The 25,352-nt window shown below is 46.4% G+C and overlaps 1 protein-coding gene and 2 long non-coding RNA genes across 6 annotated transcripts in view; all 3 read right to left on the bottom strand.

The window, feature by feature from the left end:
- Window positions 1-3,047, bottom strand: part of LOC310834283 — a 285,003-nt gene extending 281,956 nt beyond the window's left edge. The window contains exons 1-2 of one of the 3 annotated variants that reach the window (XR_014559132.1): window positions 1,727-3,047; window positions 931-1,543 (exon numbers count right to left, since the gene is read on the bottom strand). This is a non-coding gene — a long non-coding RNA (uncharacterized lncRNA). The remainder of the gene's footprint in view (window positions 1-930; window positions 1,544-1,726) is intronic. The other 2 variants (XR_014559133.1, XR_014559134.1) reach the window with 2 other exon arrangements.
- A 598-nt stretch (window positions 3,048-3,645) lies between these two features.
- LOC310834305 lies at window positions 3,646-4,266 on the bottom strand. Its single transcript, XR_014559170.1, has 2 exons — window positions 4,140-4,266; window positions 3,646-3,723 (listed from the first exon to the last, which is right to left on the bottom strand). It is a non-coding gene; the product is annotated as an uncharacterized lncRNA (long non-coding RNA).
- A 380-nt stretch (window positions 4,267-4,646) lies between these two features.
- On the bottom strand, window positions 4,647-25,352 carry LOC310833957 (anaphase-promoting complex subunit 5-like). Of its 2 annotated transcripts, XM_083717170.1 has the most exons (17): window positions 25,060-25,352; window positions 24,278-24,357; window positions 21,401-21,510; window positions 20,221-20,416; window positions 18,627-18,693; window positions 17,946-18,047; window positions 17,451-17,641; window positions 16,038-16,119; window positions 15,092-15,181; window positions 14,490-14,671; window positions 13,372-13,507; window positions 11,614-11,688; window positions 10,437-10,558; window positions 8,729-8,836; window positions 6,735-6,882; window positions 5,981-6,143; window positions 4,647-5,558 (listed from the first exon to the last, which is right to left on the bottom strand). In XM_083717170.1, exons 1-17 carry the CDS (start codon window positions 25,261-25,263, stop codon window positions 5,344-5,346), a joined length of 2,271 nt encoding a protein of 756 aa, XP_083573296.1. In that variant the 5' UTR covers window positions 25,264-25,352; the 3' UTR covers window positions 4,647-5,343. The 2 variants fall into 2 exon arrangements, with proteins under 2 accessions (XP_083573296.1, XP_083573297.1); XM_083717171.1 differs by lacking the exon at window positions 5,981-6,143 and having other exon boundaries at window positions 5,397-5,558.

Here is a 25,352-nt window from a genome sequence, read left to right as displayed (position 1 = left end):
AAAAAGCACTTTTTCACAAATCAGTCAATCAATCAATCAATCAATCAATCAATCATTTATTGTATTTGACTAAAAGCCATTACAGATCCAGTTACAAAAGCATCAAACCCAAAGACCCAAACTATAGCTCCCAGATTCATTTTAATAAAAAGTAATCTTTATTACTAATCTTTATTACTAATCTTTATTACTTTCTTTATTACTAATCTTTATTACTTTATTAATCTTTATTACTAATCTTTATTACTAATCTTTATTACTTAGTAATCTTTATTACTAAGGGATGTGGGTGGCGCTGTGGGTAAAACCTCAGTGCCTAGGGCTTGCCGATCGTATGGTCGGCGGTTCGAATCCCCGCGGCAGGGTGAGTTCCCGTCTTTTGGTCCCAGCTCCTGCCCACCTAGCAGTTCGAAAGCACCCCTAAGTGCAAGTAGATAAATAGGTACCGCTTTATAGCGGGAAGGTAAACGGCGTTTCCATGTGCTGCGCTGGTGCTGGCTCACCAGAGCAGCTTCGTCATGCCGGCCACGTGACCCGGAAGTGTCTCCGGACAGCGCTGGCTCCCGGCCTCTTAAATGAGATGAGCACGCAACCCCAGAGTCGGACACGACTGGCCTGTACGGGCAGGGGTACCTTTAATTTTTATTAAATAGTTTTCCAGATGAGATACATTGTTTCCGAGAGATTTGCATGTGGAAATCTTTTCGATTCCTCAAGAATAAGGGGCAGTGGGGTGAGGGAGGCCAGGGCCACATCCGCACCATTTCATACGCTATGAAGCCGCTTTAAACACTCATGGCTTCTTCCCCCAAAGAATCTGGGAGCTATAGTTTGAAAAGGGTGCAGAGAGTTGTTAGGAGACCCCCTGTTCCCCTCCAGAGTTTTTACAATTCCCCGAGTTCCCTGGCAAAAAGAGAACTCTACCAGTACCCCTGACGCTAACCCTAAATCTAACCCTAACGCTAACCCTTAACCTTTAACTAGAGCTACAATTCCCAGAGTTCCTTGGCAAGAAGAGAACCCCAACCCTACTCCCTAACTGGAGCTACAATTCCCAGAGTTCCCTGACAAGAAGGGAACCCTAACCCTACCCCATAACTCTTAACTAGAGCTACAATTCCCAGAGTTCCCTGACAAGAAGGGAACCCTAACCCTAACACTACCCCAACTCAACCCTACCCCTACCCCTAAGCCTAACCCGCCTAACAACTCTCTGTCCCCTTAACCACCTACAGTTCCCAGAATCCCTGAGGGGAAGCCATTCCTGTTCAAAGCGTCTTCATAGCACTTCCAATGGACGGTGCACCTAATGTCGCCTAATGTTTCCTCCCTCATTTTCTTCTCTTTCCCCAGTGCCCCATCACTTGCAATGCAGCAGGTGTCCGCCTGCAGTCTTCCTTCAAGGCTCCTTCTCTCAGGTACGGCCATGGCCTTGTCCATTGTTCGCTGCCAGGATTTCACGTTCATTTCTCCAGTGTAAATAGTCCTGCGGTTCTCTTCATGACTTTGGACTTGGGGAAAACCTCACCGGCTCCGGACATCCCTGTAAAGCAAAGGCAAAGAGGTGAGTGGGATGGCCCCCATCCAACAGCATCCCCCCAGACTCCTCCTCTGTTTGGCTGCCTGTTAACAAACAAGGCTTCCAAACCACTTTGCATCCATCTCACCCAGTGTAGCCTCACGGCATCCACTGGCCTGAACGCAAACTCTTCCGACAACCACCCACCAGCTGCAGCCTCGCCAGGTCCATTGCCAGACATCAACCAGCTTCAGAGCTGAATATCCGTCGCCTTCAGGTAGCGATCCCACCAGCAAGTAAACTTTGTACTTGCCTTCTCCTTGCTCCACAGCATCCCAGCACTGGGCGATTGCCTCCTTCCGCTTGTCAGCTTGCTGCCACAGGGCAGGAGACCACCAGGGCTGAGTGCCACCGAGCTGCCCATTTCTCTCTGGGGAGGGCAACTGTCGAGGCTTGCGCCTTGGCCCACATTTATACCCGCTCAGCTGCCAGATGTGTTTGTGGCATCACAGTCAACCCACAGACAATGGCAGCAGCTGGGGAGGCATCACCATCACACCCTCAGCCCTCACAATGGGGGGGGGGGCGCAGCTCAGCAGCCAAAACACCCTCCCCCAAGTTGTGTCTATATCTGTGAAGGCCACACCGGACACCCAAGGGGGCAGGAGGGGGACATTTTTCAGCCCAGGGGCTGCATTTCCCTCCACATAACACTAGTCAAATGCACAAATGAACAGAGCAGTGAAAGCAAGCCTTATCTTTGCTGTTCAAGGAATGGCATGCAGAGAGAAAGTTAGCATCTCAGTAAAAAAGCACTTTTTCACCAATCAATCAACCAATCATTTATTGTATTTCATCTGGAAAACTATTTAATAAAGATTCTTTTTTATTAAAATCTTGGAATGTGTTTGAACTGTGTTTGAGTTTTAGCACTGCATTGGCAACAACAACCACCTTCTTAAAACCGTAAGCATCCCAAAAGGGGCTGGGACTCAGTCTGGCTGAGCTTACATGGCTGGAGTGAGCCAATCTGAAAGATGCATTAGGCTAAGACAATCAAAAGGAAGTAGGAACATGGGAGGCTGCTTTCAGACCCTTGAACCATTTGGCTCAAATGTAGCATAATCTACACTCATTGCCAGCAGTGGTTTCAGGCAAGAGTCTCCCAACCCCCCCTGGAGGTGCCAGAGAGGACGGAACCTGGAACCTGCTGCTTTGCAGGGAAGGCGCTCTGCCGCTCGGTATGGCCTTTACAGTGTAGTATGCTATAGGAGTTCCTATATAACATGCACAGTCAACCATAAGGCTTCCCTGCCCCAATATATACGGTCAAATAGACATGAAATGCAAAACCAATTTTCTGACACAGAATTGTGGCAGGGCTCTGTGACTCATTGGTTTTCCTTTTATTCAGCTGCCAAATAAGAAAAAGTAGTTTGGGCCAACATGAGTCGATTCAGAACTCGCCAATCCCAGTTTGTCGGGCCAGCCCAAAAGATGGGAGTACCCAGGGTGTGTCTATCCTGTGTGGCCCCTCCTCTCCCTCCCAGCGAGAGGAATGGAGAGCCAGCAGCTCCCCTGATCAGGTCATTTAAGCACACATGGCATTTTACAGCTCACACCCCCATAGATTATTCATCTCCATTTTGCTGGTGGGAGAGATGAGGCACCATCCCAAGGCTGTCCATTGAGGATTTGAACCCGTCTTGCAGGAACACACACAGACACAACATGATCCATTGGGTAAACCCTCTCGCTGTTATGTGGTCATGGCAGGAACTGTGGCTCTGAGCTGGATACGAAGACTGCATATATGTGAATGTAAAGGGACACAGAGGACCTGCAACAATATGTGGTAATGTGGAACACTTCTGTTCAGGGTTCTAGCAAGCCAGTTACCCCATCTGCCAGGATACCTCATTCCATTCCACCCACCCCACCTCACTCAACAGTTTAGCATCTTGTAGTCACCAGGGATAGACAAATCTGCCAGTTTCAGGTCTCTCAGTTTCTTATTTTTCCTATCTTCAGTTTTCCACATTTCCACAGCAATTTCTTTTTTTAAAAATCATGAAAATTTCTCAACAATTTAATGTGAATTTTTCCTAATAAACCTTTTTTTGGGGGATGCAGCTTTGACTTACATGCACATTTTTGCCAGCTATCTTCACTAATACATTCATTTTTATGTAGTTGTCAGGGAACTGCCATCGGAGAGTCAGGTGGTGGAAGGGCTCAAGGAGGCTAGGAGAGCTTCGAATGCTGAGGAAGGAACCAGTAGGGGGAGAGGGAGAGTTCCTGCAGAAACTCAGGCGGAGGAATGGCTCCAAGATGCTTCCAGTGAGAACAGCGGGGAGGGCTCAGGACCTCCGCTGGGGACGCCTACTCCGCGCAGGAAACTGTCACGCAGAGAATCCAGAAGGAGAGTTTCCGTCAAGGAACTCTTATGTTGGCGTAAATTCCGGAAGCGCCCACTGACGGAGTCTGCCAGCGATTGAGGTAGCCATGCACCCATGGCTCCGCGGACTGGGAGAGTTTAGGAACTGATGGCAAAGTTTTGAGGGCTTAAACGCTTACGCACGAGCAGCCCCCTTATCTCATTACAGTAGTTTTCCCCAACATATGTATTTTTATGAACATTTTTGGGTTGAGCTTCCGTCTCAAAGTGATTTACACACAATTAAAAACACAAAAGCAACAAGTGCATTTAGAAGATTAAAACCATGGCGAAGACCCATTTATGCAGCTGGGAAAGGCTGCTGGAACAAAAATACATTTGACTCTTTCCAGGAAGTGAGGATAATGAGTGTTTGTTGTATCTTGAGGGGAAAGCTATTCCATACGACAGCAGCAGCTGCCGCACTAAAAGCCCTGCTCAGAGTTTCTGCAGAGCGGGCTTCTGAGATCTCTGGAACTTCCAAGAGAAACTCTCCTGCCGACTGCAGCCACCTACTGGGTGTATAAGGGATAAGGCAGTCTCTCAGGTAACCTGGTCCCAAGCTGTACAGGAACTTTTAAGTCAGTATCAACACCTTGAACTTGAACTGTTTAAACTATTGTGGTGAAGCTGGGGTTGCCTTTGTTCATGTGGTTTCAGATCTCTTGAGACATCCACGAGAGCTAGAAATTTTGTTCTTTTCCTTAGAAGCTGGTGAGGATGGCATGCTTTGTGTAACCTAGAAGTATTTTAAGAAAGCGATTGTACTGCATCCAAGCCAGGCATACAGGCTCTTAGTCCTTTCTGAGCCAAGCACTTCTGTGTTTCCAAACACAGGGGAGGCGGGGAGAAGTCCCACACTTTATGAAGAAATTGCACAATTCGCAAGTAAGTCGCCAATCAGCTGCCCACACAACTAACCTTTTGTGTTCCTAAAGCTGACTTTCCCTACAGTGGAGCCACTTGTAAAGCCAAATGCTCAAGTCTGAGCTGCAAGAAGAAGGGGGGCAGGAAATCCCCAAGCAAACCATGAATTGCAGCCAAAGCGAAACATATTTCAGGACAGACAGAAACATCCTTCTTTGTAGCAAGAAAAAAAACCCAAACCTACAACTTTATTGGTACTTATTTCCAAATGCTGAGGATTGCACAGAACAAGAGACATATGATAATAAATGGAAGGAGGTGGGGGAGAAACTCCAGATGTTTTGGACTACCGCCTCATCAGCCCCAGCCCAAACATGAGGACAGGACTAGTCTCGGAAAGGCTGCTGCAGAGGAATGGCTTAGGAGGCAATCTATTTGAGAGTTCTCTTGCACAAGTCCTGCTGAAGCGGAACGGCGCTGAGCCCTGTTGTTCTGGAATGAGGCCCTCTGCTCAAAGGGCTCATTTGAAGGAGTTGATCAAGGGGACCCCCCGCGCGGGGAGCTCCTGGTGCAGCTGGCGGAAGAGCATGGCACACTGGTTTCTCTCCTGGGGCTTGCCAAGGCTGTGGAAGAGCCTGGCCTGGAGATAAAGGACATCCCGGAGCTGCTCCTTACAGTCCACCTTGGCAAAATAGGTTTTGGCTTCGTTGAGGTTCAGGATAGCTGACTCCAGTGCTGTCGTAAAAGAGCAAAAGTTTTCCTTCTGCTGCTTAAACATTTGCCTGTTTGTTTCATAAAATCCATATATTGCCCAACTGTTAAAAAAACACACCCCTCCTCAAAGATTAAATAGTGAAATATATTAAAATGCAGTTGATTAAATAGATTATAAAGCCAGCTGCCTATCAGGGCCTTCGGGATTCTGCCTGAACCAAGCCTCCACCAGCCATGCCTCTCCTTGGCCCTGCTCCGTCCCCTTCCCATATCACTTCCATGGCTGGACTGTGTCCCTGGGCGGAGGGCGGAGGGTGGTGTGTGTACCCAAGGGATGCCCTTGAAGGCCTGTGCCTCTTGGGCTGAGTCCTCCCACCCGCAATATATCGTTCCACTCGCATGCCGATGGACTAGAGATGGGGAGGTGCAAGGAGAGTTCTTACCTTCCACCTTCTTTTGGGGTGGGTAGGAGGCAGCAGAGGCGACCTGGCACTTGGCCACCAGGAAGATGGCGGCTCCTTTGTCCAGCACTGCCCCGTGAGCCAGGATGGGCTCGATCGCCATGTGCAAAATGCTCAGCGCTTGCTCGGGGATGCCAAGGATTAGCTGGAAGGGAAGCGGGAGCCCCCAAACGTCAGGCAGAGATCATCACCTGCTGGTTTAGATTTCGCTTTGCTGAGTTAGGTATTGTGTAGAAATTAAAACAGGGTTTGGGGAACTTGTGACACTCCCAGGTGTGAGTGGACTACAATTCCCACCATCCCCAATGGCTGGCTGTGCTGGCCGGGACTGATGGGATTTGGAGTCCCAACTGCAGATTATGCTGGTGAATGGCTATTTTAGATCCCACATTCCAGGGCCATTCACTAAGCCCAAGTACAGGAGAATGAAATAAATGCCTATTATCCCCCCTTTTGTTATAATTATTATAGATTTATATACATAAAAATATATATTTATTTACAGATAAAAATAAGAACCCCTGAAAACATAGAGCAATCATTTTAAAAGAATTAAACACTGATAAATGTATTAAACATATATGCATATGTAGTTTTACTATTTCTTTTTGTGCATCAAATTTTAAACTGCAAGCCTCTTGGGGTGAGGAGCTGTCCCCTTACGGCACACTGATAAAACTGCATGAAGGAGCAGGAAGAACAAAGCAGGTACTGCTTGCACCTGTGCCAAAGATACCTGGGAGAAAGCCAAGTTGAGGATGGTTTCAGAGGCCAAGTACTGGAGGCGGTATTCCTGGGACAGAGCCAGTGCCTGGAGCAGGACGGGCAGAGCTATTGTGTGGCACAGAGACCTCCAGTAGAGCTCAGCAATGGACAGGAGGACACTAAGTCATGCAGGGGGGAGCAAGGAAAGAAATACAAGAGTGTGCGTAAGTAGAGGAGCGGGAAAACCCAACTCATAGGAACGTAGGAAGCTACTGCCTATCAAGTCAGACCACTGGTCCCAATTGTCAAGTATGGCAGCAGTGGCTCTCCAGGGTTTCATAGAGCCACAGAATTTTAGAGTTGGAAGGTGCCCAAAGGGTCATAATAATAATAATAATAACATTATTTATACCCCGCCCATCTGGCTAGGTTTCCCCAGCCACTCTGGGCTGCTTCCAACACAATATTAAATACAATAATGAATCAAACGTTAAAAGCTTCCCTTAAACAGGGCTGCCTTCAGATGTCGCCTAAAAGTCTGGTAGTTGTTGTTCTCTTTGACATCTGGGGGAAGGGTGTTCCACAGGGCAGGTGCCACCACCGAGAAGGCCCTCTGCCGGGTTCCCTGTAACTTGGCTTCTCACAGTGAGGGAACCGCAGAAGGCCCTCGGCGCTGGACCTCAGTGTCCGGGCTGAATGATGGGGGTGGAGACACTCCTTCAGATATACAGGACCGAGGCCGTTTAGGGCTTTAAAGGTCAGCACCAACACTTTGAATTGTGCTCAGAAATGTACTGGAGTCCAACCCACTACAATGCAGGAGATGCAGTCAAAGAATCCACAACAGATGGCCCATCCAACCTCTGCTTAAAAACCTCCAATGAAAGAGAGTCTACAAATTCCAAGGTTGTCCATTCCACTGTCAAACAGCTCCTACCAGCAGAAAGTTCTTCCTGAGGTTCAGTTGGAGCTTGAAGCCATTGGTTCGGGTCCCACCCGCTGGAGAAGGAGAAAACAAGCCTGCTCCATCCTCCATGTGACAGCCCTCCAGATATCCCCTCTCCTCTTCTCCAGGCTAAACATACCCAATTCCCTCAACCGTAAGGCTTCATAAGGCTTGGGATTCCAGACCCTGGACCATCCTGGTCACCCTCCTTTACATACCTTCCAGCTTCTCAGCTGGGAACTGGACACAGGACTCCAGACTGGGTCTGACCAAGGCAGGATAGAGCAGTGCTATTAGTTCCCTTGATCTAGGCCAGTGCTTCACAAACCTGGGTCCCCAGCCATGTTGGACTGCAACTCCCATCATCCTTGACCACTGGTCCAGCCAGCTAGGGATGATGGGAGTTGTAGTCCAACAACAGCTGGGGACCCACATTTGAGAACCACTGGCCTAGACACTATACTTTCAGAGAGGAGACATACCTATTCCTACCTAGGGGTGCTGGGAACGGAATCCGGGACCTTCTGCCTACAAAGCAGGTGCTTTACTACCGAGCCACAGGCCCTGCCCAGCACTTGAGGCTGGTATTATAGCCCCAGCCCTTCTTGCAGGAAACGGAGAGAATAAAAGAGAGGAAGCAGTGTGAAAGGAAGCACATTACAAGATATCTGAAGTGATTCACAAGCAGAATAAAAAAAAATGCACAAGCATTTTATTCTTATTTTTAAAATAAATAAATAAATAAATAAATAAATAAAATATAAATAAAATAAAAGTTTGAAGTGATTTACAAGCAGAGTAAAAAAATAAATAAATACATGAGCATGTTTATAATGTAATCAAAATGCTGGTGCTGCCAAAATGCCAGGAAAGCAAGAGATTATTTGTTAGTGCTGAAATGAGGGCTGCCCTGATACCAGGTGGGCCTCCCTGGGGAGAGCCTTCTGCATGCGGGGAGCTGCTACAGGAAAGCCCTGTGAGCTTCCCCCAGGCCCACGAAAGAGAGAGGCCCAGCAGGACCCCCAGCCTCACCCCACGGCTGCAGGGCTCTTAGAAGGCTCCCAGGGAAACTCGCTTACCTGATCACCATCTCGGTGTTCTTAATTTTCTGGCAGTGAATCAGGAGCTTCTGCAGGAGTTTGTGCGCCTCAGACATTTGATTCTGCGCTTTAAGCAGGATGGCTTTTCTGGAAGACAGAATCCCAGGAGCCCCCAAAATGGAGTCTGAAGCACGTCCAATTTGCAGTGGTTTCAAGTGCTCAAAATCTCTTCCCTCAAAATCAAAGGGATGTCAAAGTGATTGTTTTTGGGTGGATCAAGTGTAAGATTTTATTTACTTGTACCCCACATTTTAGCGCCTTACTGTCACCAGCTATTAAAAACAATAACCAAATAAATAAATGAATTCCTCATGTTCTTTTAAAAATATCTGGGAATTTAAATTTCTGTGGTTTAATTTATGTTTAAAATTTTGTATATTGTTTGTTTTTTTATCACAGTAAGCAGCTTTTATCATAGTAAGCAGCTTTGAGACCTAGATGATGAAAAGCAGGATATAATTTTTCAAAATAAAATACAGACTTCTAATAGTTTAATTCAAAGAATGGATTGCAATGAAGCGTCAATAGTTTCTATTCAACCCTAATGCAGGGGCTCCAAAACTGTGGTCTGCAAGTTTCATTCAGGCAGTCCATGGTGTGTCCATATTATATATTCATAGTGGTTTTTAATTGCATTTTAATTGCTTTTTATTTTTATTTATTTTATTTATTAAATTTATATACTGCCCTTCATCAAAGGATGAGTTTACAGTATAAAAACGCAAAAATTCATAACATAATAACAAACAAACAAACAACCCCTCTCCCACCAACGCATCTGAAAGGTCACAGAACTCAGCAAGGCAAAAGTCACCTCGCCATGGCAAGAGCCAATTGGCACTGGGCAACAGACTTTTCAGAAAGGGGGAGTTAGAAATTGTTTGCTTTCCCTCTGTTTATGGGCTCACGGGTGGCATCCTGCCCTAACCAGAGCATTCACACTGCGGGTCCAGAGCAGCATGGTATGCAGAATGCAGCTTGCTCAGATGCTACGGAGGGAGGGGGCACGCAGAGGGGCAGGAAGGCCAAGGCCCAATCTCTGGCATTGGGTGGCAAGCGAGGAAAGACTGCCTGAGCTCCAGAAGAGCTGCTGCCAGCCAGAGAAGACCATACTTGGCTAGGTAGACAAATAGTAGACCTTGCTCCATCTAGCTCAGTCATACATACACTGACTGGCAGCAGCTCTCCAGGGTTTCCCACAGGCGTCTTGTGCAGCTTCACCTGGAGACGCCAGGGATGGAACCTGGAACCTTCTGCACACAGAGTAGGTGGTCTGCCACAGATCTGTGGCCTTGCCTACAGGGAATAAGGAAGCATCCCAGTTATGTTTCTCTCTCTTCTTAAAAGAAGTGAAACATCCAGCACTGGCAGTCCATGCACTCAAGGGCTGAGGGCCAATGAGGCTTTTCCCAACTCATGCGGTAAAGCATTACTAATGCATGTACAAAACGTCTTATGTATATATTTTTTATTTTTATTTTCTGCAGTGTAACAGTGGGAAAAGCTAGCACAAGTAGAAAGAAAGAAAGAAAGAAAGAAAGAAAGAAAGAAAGAAAGAAAGAAAGAAAGAAAGAAAGAGGAATACAATGCCTTATCCCACAGGCATTTGAATCCCATGTTAATGCTAATCCCTTCTCAAGGGGACATCAGAAGAGGCCCTTGTTCCTGCAGGTGTGTGATCTCTTACCTGTAAACCCCCTCGGTGCTATTCAGGGCTGTAATCCCAGCCACCAGGGAGCCAGCAACATGGTACTTGCCATCGTTCATAGCTCTGTCAAACTGGATCTTCTGGTCAAACAGCATCCACAGCTGGAGAAGAACATTTCCGGATCAGGTTAAAAAGAAACAGGACAGGAATCTTACTTACACACACACCTCATAAATATATGACATGCCAACTTCATATAGGTATATATTTTACAGAGGTACTAACATTTCAGGTTCTGCTTTCTTTGGCCTGACACAAATCAAAGGGTGCTGTAGCCAAGATGCCCATGACAGAACCCAGAGGATGGGGTGCTTGCTTTAGCAGACTGGGTCAGGTATTCTTATCCTCCAGGATGCAGTCGTCTGGCGTTACCAGTGTCACGTCCATGCACCCATAAATCCTTTCCGATATTCCTGGATCAGGTGGCATCTCTTTTCGAGTTCACTCATCCCTGCAGCCCCCTCCCTGTCCCTTTACTGAAGAGACTCTTTCGTCCAAGTCCTTTGCTTAACCATGTGCTGCGTGGAAAAGGACTTCCTCTTGCCTGCCCTGAATCTCATGCCAATCACCTTCCCTGGAGGACCAAGGAGAGGAGGAGGAGAATCACTTTTCTTTCTTCACACCATGCATAATGGCATCATTTGCCGCCTTATCTCTAAACCAGGGCAGAGGAACCTGTGGCTCCTCCAGATGTTGCTGGATTGCACCTCCCACCTTCCCTGAGCGCTGGCCATGCCGGCAGGGGCTGGAGGGAGATGGGAGCCCAACAGCACTGCAAAGGCACCATGTTAGCCTTTATTCATCAGGTGAGCTGCTCCAGATCCCTGGTCACATTTTGGGTAGGGTTTTACTTTTCACCTTTTCCGCTCGGCTTTCCCCAGCTGTACATTAGCCTTTTTGAGATGTGGGAACCAGAACTATTCTCACTCAAGTCTGCAGAGAGCTTCCTCCAGGTGAAGCATGGGAATTTAAGAGGTTAAGAAGGTCCCCCCCAAATCCTGGACACAGCACTGTTCAGAAATGCTACCCTAAGCAAGCTGAGAGTGCTGCTGCTTTGCTGCTGCTGCTTCATCTTCTTCATCATCATCATCCCTATGTCATAAAAAAGAAAAGTCTCTGCTCCCAAGGAGCTTACAGTCCAGACATTGGGCCTCACCTGTGCATGCTGAGTGTTGGGAGGAAATCTCTCGTTGAGGTGCTTCAGTATTTCAGAGGCTGCTGTAAAATAGCCCTGACACAAACATACACAGAAAGACAAGACTGAAGTAAATGTTCAAGAAATTGGTTCTCAAAACAGAAACCATGATGTCTATAGGGACTCCAAGAAAAAAAATTAAGATTTGGGGAACAATCCTGCTAAGGCGAAGTGCTTTTAAGTCACATTGATTTCAAGGGAAGTGAGAACTCTCTCACTGAAAGAGCCCTAACAGAACTTGCCTTTGACTGGACTCTGTGCTTGACTATTTATTTGATTTCTTTTTTATTTCCTAACCTGCCTTTTTGCCACGGTACACAAAGCAGTTTACAAGAAAAATAGAAAATATAAAATGCCCCAAAATGAAACAGCCTGAAAATAAATAACTGATTAACACACCATTAACTGATTTGAAAAGCAGGTTTGGTGTGTTTTTTCTTTTCACAGTATGGCCTACTTTGTCAGATGCAGAAATGGAAAATTTAAAATGGTTCTACCCAAGCAGGAGCTGTAGAACCTTCTGGGACCTGGGACCTATTCTCCATTAGACTCACTTTTTCAGGTGGAACCCCCAAAGCACATCATGGCTATACTTGGGCAGTCATGGAAAGCTATCAAACATACGACACTTGCATGAGTATCCAACCACAGAGTTCACTTGACAAGGGGACTCCACAATGGGCAAGTGTCATCAATTTGGTGACGCCAAGGTGGTGGTCTGATGGGAGCTGCTCTTTCCCAGAATGGGAAACCGAGAACCCAGCCACATCTTGGAAGTGGGCACCATCCACTGGTTTCCTGCATGTACTGTGCAACAGCTGAATTGATTGGTGGGTGGGATAGCAGTGCCACAAGGAGAAAAAGCAACCCTACTGGATGAGGGGCTGGAGCCTAAGGATGATTGAAAAGGCTTGGAAGTCTGACAGACAAGGGAGGCAAGCAAGCATGCTCACAGCAGATTCAGACGATACCTGAATATGTATTATTAGACATTATCTTAGGGCTACCATATGTCCCGACAATATTTAGGCTCACCAACTTTCGGGGTGTCCTGGTTTTTACTTTTTGAAATATGACAACCCTACATTATCTATACTTATAGCAGCCCCCATTCGCCAAATGGCCCTAGGGTGGATTACAAGGCCATCACAAGTGAAATCAAAACAAGACCTTTACTAAAATTGTAATACAGTCATACCTTGGGTTACAGACACTTCGGGTCGCATGATTCCGGGTTGCGCACCGCGCCGAACCCAGAAGTACGGAATGGGTAACTTCCAGGTTTTGGCGATTGTGCATGCGCAGAAGTGCTAAATCACGCTTTGCGCATAAGTGCCGAATCGCAACCTGCGTGTGCACAGACACAGCACTGCGGGTTGCGGACACTGCGGGTTGTGAACGTGCTTCACGCATGGATCATGTTCGCAACCCAAGCGTGCACTGTATTAAAAACCACAGAACAAAGCAGTAACAGTATTAACAGAACAGCAAAAGGCTGGTGAAAAAAACTGAGCAGTGAGGAGAAGCCCAGGGGGTGACAGATAATTCCTAGGCCTCTGAGCCTTTTAGAACCAAAGTGCTGCTTCAGGGGAAGAGTGACCTCTCCCCTCCAGCCTCCAGGAAGAAAAAGAACTGCCAGTTATAGAGCAAATACTGCGTGGAACCAGAGCATGCAGTCACACACACACACACACACACACACACACACACACCACCCACCTGCTCCGCGTGTAGTTCTGCCAGGTGGCACAGCACCACAGCAAACGATTCGGTGTTGTTCTGCTGCACACCCACGTTCACGGCCTCCAGGCTGTTCATGCTCAGCAACATCTGGGCCTGTTGGAGGGCCATGGTGCTAAGGCAAGAGGAAGATTTGAGCGCTGAAGGATGCTAGCCACAGACCCAGCACCTCGGGCTATGCGAAGAAGCATCTCGTGTACTTTGCAGTAAAAAATAAAATAAAATCCTTTGCCAGCAACATTTAATATATATATATATATTTTTGCATGTTCCCTTTTTATTTTATTTTAGTTTTGCAGAGCTTATTTCAGTTCTGCTGGTTGTGGGGATGACAGAGAAACTTTGTAGGGCGATGAATCCTTGCTTCTGACAGCTGGAGATCTTCTCCAGCATTCCCTCAAACTGCTGAGGTTTAGTAGGGACATGTGAGATCTGCAACAGAATGTTGCAGCATGGGGTGCTGCCACCCGGTGCTCTTGGATACTCCATCCCACCCACCCAGGCCAAATTAATCAGCATTCCAGCATGCTCAGTTCTTTGGGACTTCTCTGTAGGTTCACTGCATCTTCTTCTGGCAAAGTCAAGTTGTACATATACTGAATACAATAAGTTGGATTGAGCTGTTTTTTGGCTTCTCCCACCTGAAGCTGTTTCCCCCCTGGCGCGTGTGGGCCTGCTGTGCAGCCCTGGTGCAACCTACGACAAGAGGGAGACATCATGCAACAGGGAGCAGATGAAGCCTCTGGGGCCGCCAACTATATTCAGATTTTTGGTACTTCTGCAGCTGATGGGGTTCTGCCAAGCCTGCTGGTCAATCTTTCCCATGCATGAGTGGTGCCACAATGGTTACATATGCAGCAGCACTCACAGCTTGAACACGGGAAATAGAAGGAATGGTTGCCCATAAGCTTCCGGGGTTTTAGAATTTTTATTTTTGCACCCACCCATTTTAGAAACTTTTGTTTTTAACTGACAGCAGAGATTACCAGGAAGCCTAAGTCTGTGGCCAATACCACATTCAGCAGCCTTTCCCCATTCCTGCAGAATCAGGGCACGCGGCAGGCGGGCGCAGGCAGATGAATAAGGGTCTGCTCTACCTGCGACCGTACAGTCTCCAAATGGCCATCTTCTGAGCAATGCTGATGTCAATGAGTTCGGACAAGCTGTGTTTCCAGTGCAAGAGGTCGGAGTCCTTTAAGGCGCCCATTAGCTTGTTGGCAGTCTTCCCCGCAAAAGCTCTTTGCTGAACCAAGGACTGGATCCCCAGGGAAGCTAAATACTAGGAGAAAGGAACAAAATAAAGTCACAGAATTTGAAAAGGGAAGCAATTAGTCAACGAGAGCCCCAAGCAAACGACAAGAGCCAAGCTCGCAGGGCCAGAGTTTGGAGAAGGGATGCAGCTCAGAGTGCCTGCAGGAAGTCCCTGGCATCTCCAAGGACAAGGTCTGTTTGGGGGAGCAACTGCGAAGAGGGTGCTTTTGGGTGTGTCACCCCAGTTACTGCACCTTCTCCCAGGGAGGGCTGCAGCCAAGCATCCAATGTATTTTTTAAAAAGGGAAATCTGCTGTGATTGCCCTTTACAATTGTAAAAACTGAAGTTTTGCTTATTGCTAACAGCCCTTAACACATTTAATCCAAGGGCTGCGTAAAATGGTTATAATGACAAAGGAATGGATAAATAAGGGTGGGAGAGACATACTGGCAATCCGAAATAGACGGCTTTCTTCACAGAGTGCTCCAAGAGCACACAGCTGTCCGACCTTTTCTGCTCCAAGATGTACAGCCAGCTCTGGAAAGTGAAGAGTTAAGGGGGGAATGAATGTTGCATAATAGTTTAAATCAGTCTTCCATAACTTGGTACCTTCTAGAGGCTTAGGAGTACAGCATGTGCTGGCTGGAGCCGACGGGAGATGTAGTCCAAAACATTAGGAGGACACCAGGTAGGGGAAGGCTGGTCCACAGACACAATAGAGGAGCAGTAGATTCTCCTCTTCTATAGATGCCTGCAAACTGCCTTTCAGGAGTCAAGCATGCCAAAAGGGAGCCTCGCATTAAGAATGGATGCCAGTGGACCACAAATCAATGGGACCCACAGAGTTATGGTCATAGGTTTTGACAGTGGTTGATGCTGCTTCTGATGTTTCACAGCTTTAAAGATTTTATTCTGCCATTGAGGCAGGCATCTTCTCTCTCAGATTGGTGCCATTAAAGGGGAAGGAAAACCTATAAAAGCCAAGGCATTTGCCTGTAAAGATTTGAGAACAGTTTAAACTCCTACAGGCATTTAAGCTCCCAGTGCAGTGTTCAAATGGTTAAGGAATACAGATTAAGCAAAAGAATGCTTTTACACAGCCATACATGTTACGGCCAGAACCAGCTGGAGGCAAAGAATCAGCTTTAAAACCTAACAAGTCAATTGTTTTCTTCGTTTCCTTTTTTAAACTAGATGAAACATGGGCTGGATGGAAACAACAGATCACAATTTTAAGCCGTTTAGTAAAACTAGCCAAGATTTTTGTAGACCTGCAGCCTGTCCGATCCTCAGAGTTTATGGCAAATAGGAACAGCATCTGTGAAGGCACCAGTAATGGAAAGGAAGTGAGCAACAGTTCTGTCACACCAGCTGAAAGCTTCCATCATCTTACCAGGCAATGCTGCAGGCAGACGTGGTCATTGGACTCCTGAGCGATCCGGATAGCTTCCTGAAGGGCGAGCTCAGCCTGCTGGCTACAGTCAAAGGAAACACAGAGGTAGCCAAGAATCTCTTCATGCAGACTCATCCAACAACGAGATGTTACAGGCAGGGAGGTGAAAAAACCCAGGGATCTGGTAGGAGCAGGGCCTGGAACTGTCAGGGGCCAAAAAGATCATATCCCATTGTTGATTCCCCACCCCTCCCAGTGGACTTCAGGGTTAGCAATAAGTAGAATCTTGATGCTAAGAGCTGGGGGGGGGGGAGCACTTCTGATCCACAGTACACTCTGGGACCTTTGCACGGAAATGCAACCACAGTGCAAGGGGTCCGCTCCGGAAGGCAGAAGCAGAGTGGTAGCAACAGCAGCTGGGAAAATAGGCCAAGGGACCGGCTGGATATGTCTGTGTGGAGATCAGCATAAAGAGAGAGAAGGCAATCCCTCTCCCCCCACCGGCACGCCGAGGTCCCCCCTTCTCCCTCCTTGGCTCACTGAAAAAGTGGCTGGCTCTCAAGTCTGGCTGGGGGGCTCAGGGGGTGAGTTGGCCATCGTGTTTTAGAGAAACGTTCAGTCTCAGTTGATTCATTTTCAGGACAGCAAGGAAATGAACAAGTGAGCGAGATAACCACTTCCTTTGTGTTAAAAACGTTTCATCCATTACTGGAATGACAAAGTTCAGGAAACATCCTTAATCAGAGCAATCCTGTCAGTTGCTGTTTATTTGTATAACTACATTTCATATCAATTTTTTTGATATTATTGAATGAAACTCAGTGAGTCTGGGTTGCATCGAGCTAGGCCATGCTCACTGTGGACCCACAGAAATCAACAGAGTCAAGTCAAAGTCTATTCATTCAATGGGCCCACTCAAAGGCTGACTTCACTGAACAAATCATGTTATTCATGTTTCCCTCCATTAAAATGCTGGTGATGACTTTCTTTCCAATTTCCTATTACTATTTGATTCTTTACCATCATCTTATCACTACAATTTTTAGTTTATTTTGTTTGTTTATTTGTTTGCAGTTACCATTACCACTAAGGAAGGGAACTATAACAAACCATATTGCATACCTGACCTCCCCGGAACCCCCTTGTGCAAACATCCTTACCTTCTGAAGGTGGCATACTGAGAGGGCCTTCTTCCCCTCCCCCCAAAAGGCAGAGAGCTTTTTAGTGCTGCGCCTTGCTTACCAGGCAAGTGCCGCTCAGCAAAGGGGCTCTGAGATGCCCTCACAAGATCTTGTGGGGCCGTCTTGAGTTCACATGAGATCTCTCAGAGGGAAAGCAGCAATGGCGCAGATGTGGGGGAGAGATAAGATCTCATGCCAACTTGTGCAGCAGGAGGAACACGAAGCAACTCACTAGTGACCAAAGCGGCAGTGCAGCGCAGCCAAGTTGAGAGCTGCGTATCTCAGGCTCCGCCCGCAGCCTTCATCGCCATTGCTTTTGCTTTCTGCGCCGGTGAGAATCAAGCGGTCAAAGTAGTGAAGGAGACTGTGTGTTGAACTGAAGACATCTTGGACCCGAAGGCCGTTCAAGTAGCTTAAATAATGCTGGAAGTGAAAACAGCAGCAAACAGCAGCTTGTGAGTGATCAGAGGCAACTGCAATGGCCACATTGAACACAGATTTCGAGCACAGTAATTTGGTGAAAGGTTGCGAGGTCACCCAATGATAAATCTAGGGGCCATGAGGCCAAGAATCTGGTGGGCTAATTTCAAACCACAGTACTTTCCACTTTCCTTATCAGAGATGTCACTAAAACTGTTACCAGCACTACCAACACCAAACTGCTGCGTGTGCTACAGTACAGATTACACCAGACTGCCTAGGTGGGGGGAAACCAAACCAAACTTACCGCTTCAGCAAAATCTGGGTTAAATTTTAACAAGCTGTTCAACTCCTTTTGCAAAGATGCTGGGGAGAGAGCTTTGGTCTCATCATTTTTCAATAAAGATGCCTGGAATTAAATTAAAAACCTGTCACTTGAGCAAGCAGACAAAGACAAGCATGAATTTGCTGGGATTAAAAACCATTTAATTTTATTATCACCACAGCAAAAGAATCCCTTCCATATCAAGAAGAAAAAGGTGGTTGACAGCATGTTTACAAATTACCATGGAGAGATTTAGCCAAAGCTTCGTTAGGCTACACTCAAAAGAGAGGCTCTTGCTAATTTGATTACGAGAGATGAAAAGCAGGCTTAAGGGATTCAAGCAAGAATGACTCTCAAACATACCTTTCATTCTAGCATCCAGATGTCAATGCAACTGAACTCAAAGGCTGGGATCCAAAGCCCTTTGAAATTGTCAATTACATCAACAATATATTTTATTTTAAAAACCGTTTCAGAATTCCAACAGAGTGAATAGGTATTAGGGTGTGAGGAAACAGGACAGACCTCACATGGCATTTTAAAGATACTAAGAATGGAGCATGTCTGGGAATAACCAGGTGCCACCATGGAAAAGCCCCCCTCCCCAGAAGCCACACCTTTAGCTCAGCCGATTGGCAGGTTTAAGAATAACTATTAACATACCTGTTGAGAGAGGAAGTATTCTGCTTGCTTCTGTGACAGCGGGCCATTGCAAGATATTTCTTCCTCCCTTGAGACAGAGCAAAAGACCCACTGTGAAATTCCTTCAGAATTCTAGCCTGCTAATAATTACAAAACCACCTTACCCCAAGGCTACCAAAGAGGCTGAAATGGCTTTTCAATATGCTCAGCCTATTGAATCATAAATGAAGAAGTCATGGGGGGGGTCAAACACTACTTCTGGCCTGAACCACTCACTCACTCATTTTCAGCCCCTCATTTGCAATATGGGTGTAATATCGACAACCTACATGTCTTCCCAGGATTGTTGTAAAAAAGATTGAGATAATGTGCCTTAAGGAGTGGGGGGAGCTGGAAAATGAGCTTAGAGATACAGCACGTTTTGCATGAGGAAGATCCTACATTCAATTCCTGGCATTTTCTGTTAGAAGGATCTAGTCACAGATGATGGGAGAGACCTTTTCTCAAGATTCTGGATGGATTTGCTGTGCCAAATTATGGTTCCTCATTATCTTGGAAAAAAGGGACAAGTGAGGTGCCACAGGGTTCTGTCCTGGGCCTGTTGCTGTCCAATATCCTTATAAACGACTTGGAGGAAGGAATTGAAGGGATGCTCATCAAACGTGCAGATAACACAAAGCTGTGAGGGGTAGCTAATGCCACAGAAGACAGAATTGGGATTCAAGATGGCCTTAACAGATTGGAGAACTCGGCCCAAACTAACAAAATGCATTTCAATTGGGACAATGTAAGGTTCTACACTTGGGCAGGAAGAACCAGCTGCACAAATATAAGATGGGCGATATCTGGCCTACCAGTAGTACCTGTGAAAAGGATCTAGGGGTCTTAGTATACCACAAGCTTCACGTGAGTCAACAGTGTGATGCAGCAGCAAAAAGGGCTAATGCTCTTCTAGGTTGCATTAACTGAAGTCAAGTCTAATGTTCTAATCAAGGGAAATTATAGTCCTGCTCTAGCTGGAGTACTGTGCCCAGTTCTGGGCGCCACAATTTAAGAAGAGTATGGACAAGCTACAATATGTGCCGAGGAGGGCAACCAAGGTGATCAAGGGTCTGGAAACCAAGCCTAATGAGGAACAGTTGAAGGAGCTGGGTATGTTTAGTCTGAGATGAGATATGACAGCCATCTTCAAATATCTCAAGGGCTATCACATGGAGGATGCAGCAAGCTTGTTTTCTTCCGCTCTGGAGGCTACGGCCCAAACAAGTTACAAGAAAGAAGATTCCAACTAAACACCAGGAAGAACTTTCTGACAGTAAGAGCTGTTTGACGGTGGAACAGACTCCCATGAGAGGTGGCGGACTCTCCTTCCTTGGAGATTTGAAAGCAGGGATTGGATGGCCATTTGTCATGTATGATTTAGTTGAAATTCCTGCACTGCAGAATCCCTTTCAACTCCACAGTCCTATGAGTCATATGGCTGTGCTGGCAGTAGCTGAGGAGAACTGTAGCCTAAGACATCTGGGAGGACACCAGGCTGACAAAAGCTGCTGGGAGAATTTATTTATCAAAGCAGGGCAGAGACAAGTTGTAGAAACAAATCTTAGAAGCTTACCTGAGAGGCCCATCAAATTCATCTTTCTCCATCTTCCCTTCCAGCTCCCCACAGTGGGTCAGCTCCATCTCAGTCTCGTCTCCTCCGCTTTTCTTCTCATCATTTTGGAAGTACTGCTGGAGAGCCGTGTAAAGCTTGTACACTTGGCTGAATGAGAGCTTGTTGTACGCCAGGATCATGTGGCGCAGGAACAAGCCTACAGAGAGAGGGGGGAGGGATCTGTTTCTTGGAGTGTATTAAGATGTCCTGATCGCCATCAAATCCTGCAGCACCCACATAACACCACTATGGGGAGCCAGTCCTTATAACCAAGATAAGCATACTCCACGCTAAAAAATAAAAATAAATCACATGCCCAAATAAACTCTTAATTTTGCACTCTGGATGAATGATGCAACTTAAGCAAAGCAAATCCATCTAGTTTTGCATAGCTTGTTCTGGTCATGAATAGTGGTTAGGAGCTCAGTGGCTCACTTAACATGCAACTCCAGTCACTAGAAGCCATATTCAAACATATCATTGGCTTCTGAGATTTTAACTAACATTTCCCACCCACTTTTCTGTATATCTTCACAGGCATAAGGATCAGAAACTAGTACAGACTCAACTCATAGAGAACTGAATTCTTTGCTCTCCAGTTTTCCTTTACTCCCACAGACTTTCAGCAAATGTATAAACCCACCCATTCCTTTCTGACCTCTCTGCTAGCCACTCCTTTTATAGAAGAGTATCCATGAGACAGTAAAGAATTCTCAGACCTCCTCATCTCAAACCAAAAGGCTTCTTTTTCCTCTTTCTCCCTCACACACTGTTTCCTCCATGGTCTCCACTAGTGAAAACATAAATGAAAGGCTGCTTCTCACCTGACAAAAATTGGCACACTGAAGTCACTAATCAAAACCATGTTTTGTGCAACGTGCAGGTATTGGGAAACTGCAGCTTGCTGGAGTTTTAAAAAACTTATCAGTGCAAAATGTCATCAGATCTGATAAGCTACACATATGACTCTTTGTAATGTTAGAAACAGCTTTACCTTGAAAATAGGAGGAAAGTGAGAGAAGCCCTGCTTTCTTTCCCCTGCCCAGGAAGAAGAGGTGAGCACTGCGGACCCAGGACTCAGGCAGCCCCTAAGGATAAAGAGAGGCTCTCCAAGGTTTTTATATAATAAATGATACAGTACCTACAACGCTGGTTTTGTGAACTTCTGGTTCTGTTCCACTGAATGCCTCCGAAAGATCATCAAAGAATTGTTCCATATCTTTCAACTCCCCTCCTGCCATTAGCTTTATTCTGCAAGTGATACCACCACACAGAGAGTCAGATCATATCCATCCAGCCCAGTTCTGCCTACTCACTTTGGCTGAAGCTCTCCAGGAGTCTCAGGCACAGGCCCTTCCCATCACTTGCTACCTGATCATCTCAACGGGACATGTCCTGAACTGAACCTGGGACCTTCTGCATGCAAACCATATGATAGTCCACCAAGCTATTGTCCTCTCCCCAAAGAATAATGTGGGGAAAGGGGCAGGGGGCAGCATTCATTTAGAAAGTGGCATTAAAATTAGATCAATCTGGAATTTCATTATTATTATTATTATTATTATTATTATTATTATTATTATTATTATTTTAAGAATTATGTGCCAAAGAACAGGGCCAGAAACAGACACGGTTAAAAACAACCAGCTCAGCAATCTGTATAATTTTCTCTGTCTACAGAGCACTTGGACGAGGATAATAAAATACTAGAAATGACACCAATACATCATGCTACTCTGTTAGTTTTTTATTTATTTATAGGTAGACAAGTTCTCCACACTTTAAAACTCTATAAGCAAGCATTTGCAAAGAAAGCTTTATGTCGTTGTTTTTAAAAAGCTTCAAATAAATGACTTTAAAAAAAACAAAATCTGTTTATACAAATCTGTAGCCAGGATCCAAAGGACTACATAATTAACTCTATTATTAGAACTTTTTAAACAGTATTCTGAAAGTGACTTCCAAAGCAATTTGTGATATGACATGAGGGCAGTGATGTCTGTTTTCCCAAGACCATCCCACACAACATGTGCCCACCAGAACCCTCAGAGTAGCTATTTAGCTCCTCAACAATATGTCATTTTCTCCCAACAGTTGCCAAAATAAATTTTATAAGTCAATGTTCCAATCCTTATTTTCATTTGCCCAAAGGGAGATCATTCTGGGGGAAGGAGATTTCAGCTGGGACATATGTGGTGTGACTCCCCTCCCATAAGGCTTTTCTATAAACGTTATATAAAGTCCTATATAAACAAATGCAACTGCTTCAAATTTTTAAAGAACAGGATATAAGCGATGTCTGGAGTGAGCTAAACCCATCATACATATTCATAGTGAGTTCTAAATTCCAAGTGCCTATTCTGATGTAGCCAAAGCAGTACCATTCTTGCATTAATTAGTATTTACTGTTGTGTATTAATCACCTTCTAAAAATGTCCCATTTCAATGTAGAAAATATAATAAAAAGAGTTAAAAACAACAGATTACTTTAAATACAATACAAAATTAATACATATGGCAGAGACCTATTCATTCAACTGGGAGAGCTTGAGAGAGTGGAGGGCTGTCAGGACTTGCCAGGCATTTTTGGCCCTTGGCCCTTTAAGTAGGCCTCACTCCACACCAACAGGCAATGGCTCCTGAGGAGACCATAACTGGACATTGTCTGGAGACTCCAGCTGTAGGAGGAGGTAGGAGCACTTTCCATTAGCTGTCTGGTGGAAGAGAGGAAACCCTATTGCTGTGCCTTATGAAGAATGAAGGGGGGTGGTATAAAAAGCCTTAGGGAGAGGAATGAACATCCAGAGGAGGGAATAGGCTGGATGCCTAAACAAGGTGCTTCTACAGAGATTGGATATGGTTCTTGCTTCCACACTGGAAGCTTTCTTCAGGCTGGGCCTAGACAGAGCCAAACACCTGTAGAGGCATAGAAGCCCTCAATTTCAGCCTGCCAAGAGTATTGCAGCAGAATAAACCTGCCCCCTGTTGGAGAAGAGCCTCCCCTGGAACCCTTAGGCAGCTCTAAGATCTGACCTGCTGGGATTTAGGACTGACTAGTGAGCGGAATGAACTAGAAAAGGGAGTGGGAGGCTTGGACACTCTGAAGAAAGAACTACAGTGGTACCTCGGATTACGAACTTAATTCATTCCAGAGGTCCATTCTTAACCTGAAACCGTTCTTAACCTGAGGCAAGCTTTCGCTAATGGGGCCTCCCACTGCCGCCAGTGCGCAATTTCCGTTCTCACCCTGGGGCAAAGTTTGCAATCCGAGTTACTACTTCCGGGTCAGCAGAGTTTGTAACCCGAAGTGTTTGTAACCCGAGGTACCACTTTACACTCAAGCAGACCCCTGGAAGAAGAGGCATCATCAAGCTTGGGGAAACTGCTCACACCCATGGTTTGTAGAAGTACACCTGCACGTGATGGGGGATGGGAGGGGGGAACCCTAAAGTGGGGGGGAAACTAAAAAGCAGTCCAATGAGGTTTGAGCATGCTGAGTGGCCATGCAATATTGACTATTAAGGGCAGGGAGAGAGGGAGAGGCAGGAAAATTGGGCTGGAGAATTGATAAAATAGAGTTTCCTGGAAAACGGCTTTGTTGGCTTACTGCATACTGAACCAGAACATTCTGCACTGCCCAGTGGCGTAGCGTGGGGGGTGCAGGGGGGGCCGGCCGCACTGGGCGCAACATCTGGGGGTTAGGGAAATCCACGGGTTAGGGGGCGCAAATCCACGGGTTAGGGGGCGCAAATTACTTGCCTTGCCCCGGGTGCTGATAACCCACGCTACGCCACTGGCACTGCCCTTTGGTTTGCCCATTTGTTTAAACAGCCACATTACTCTGTTTCAGGTTACTTAGACAATGCGAACTTTAGATCAAAGGTCACTAAACCTACTACTACGTCAATTTATCATGTCCTTAACTACATACTTGTTTAATTCTGCTTGAAAAGTATTGAGGGTTAAGATTAAGAACTCTCATCTCAATTATGCTTATGGAAAGAACAAATGAACTTACCTTATTTGAACAGAACTCGCTAAGTGAGGGCAGCATTCTTCAATAGCCTTAATCAAGCGAGACAGTGTCATATCAGGCCCCTAAATAAAGCACATGGGGAAACACGAAATAGTTAACAGCAATTTCTAAATGAATACAAAAGTAAACTGTACCAGCTCCAACATCTATGGCCATCTATACTACTACAGGAAAGAACGTGCCCAACTTTGCTTGTTGCACTTGCACTACAAGAATTCCCAAGCTGGGTAATGAAGGAAAGAAAAATAACGAATAGCTCCCTATGCATCCAAAGAACCCTACTGAAACTCCACCTTCCTTGCAGCTATGAAGGTGCAGCAGCCCTGTCTTCTTCACCTGGTCACTCTGGCACTGCCATCAAAGGCAGTCCTACTCCCAATGCCCATCCACTGTATCTCCAGTGAAGAGAAAACTTAAGAGCAGAAGAGAACTGTCAGAGCTAAAGAAAGGAAAACCCTGACACCTCTCGTGAAACCTAAGCTAACGCACAGTGGTGTTGTGAGGGAGAGAGAACCAGGCACACACCACCTTGAGCTCCTTGGAAGATGAAGGTGGCATATCAATGCACACAAATAACAAACCATAAGCTTTCACCGACGACAGTCCGCACGGGCACGAATCTGATGCCCCCGTGAATGCAGGTGTGTGTTGGATAATAAGCGGCGAGGAGAGAGAGGAATTAAGCGCATGAGGGACAGAGCTAAACCCGCGTCTGACAGCGTGGCCACTCCGGCCGCCCCCCGACCCCCGCTCCCCCGCCCCACCTGCAGCAGAGGCAGCAGCAGCCGGTTGAGGCGCCGCCTCTCGAGCAGGCTGAGGTGCGGCCCGGCCCGGCCCAGCTCGCCGATCAGCACCAGCAGCGCCATCTTGTACGGAGTGACCCAGTCCTTGATGCCGAAGACGTTGGCGTGCACCACCCCGTTGGTCATCATGGGGTTGAAGTACAGGCTCTCGTGCACGCTGGCCATAGCGCCGCTCCCGCCTCAGCGGCGGGCACAGAAGAACGACGCACGCACGGGCGCTGCGCAAACGCCGCCGTCACCCCGGCAACTGCGCC

This window comes from Podarcis gaigeae (assembly GCF_964106915.1).
Source record: "Podarcis gaigeae genome assembly, chromosome: 16".
NCBI lineage: Eukaryota > Metazoa > Chordata > Lepidosauria > Squamata > Lacertidae > Podarcis > Podarcis gaigeae.
The sequence above is the reverse complement of the archived record's forward strand: the minus strand, read 5'-3'. Positions and strand labels throughout refer to the sequence as shown.

What these genes read in the sequence shown, in the direction of transcription:
- LOC310833957 (XM_083717170.1), bottom strand. Translation starts at nt 25,263, where the DNA reads ATGGCCAGCGTGCACGAGAGCCTGTACTTCAACCCCATGATGACCAAC. An exon ending in TCACAAAACCAGCGTTGTAG is followed by an intron (nt 20,417 to 21,400) that starts GTACTGTATCAT and finishes CTCTCTCTGTAG; the next exon opens with GCTTGTTCCTGCGCCACATG. An exon ending in AACACCGAGATGGTGATCAG is followed by an intron (nt 6,883 to 8,728) that starts GTAAGCGAGTTT and finishes TGCATGACTTAG; the next exon opens with TGTCCTCCTGTCCATTGCTG.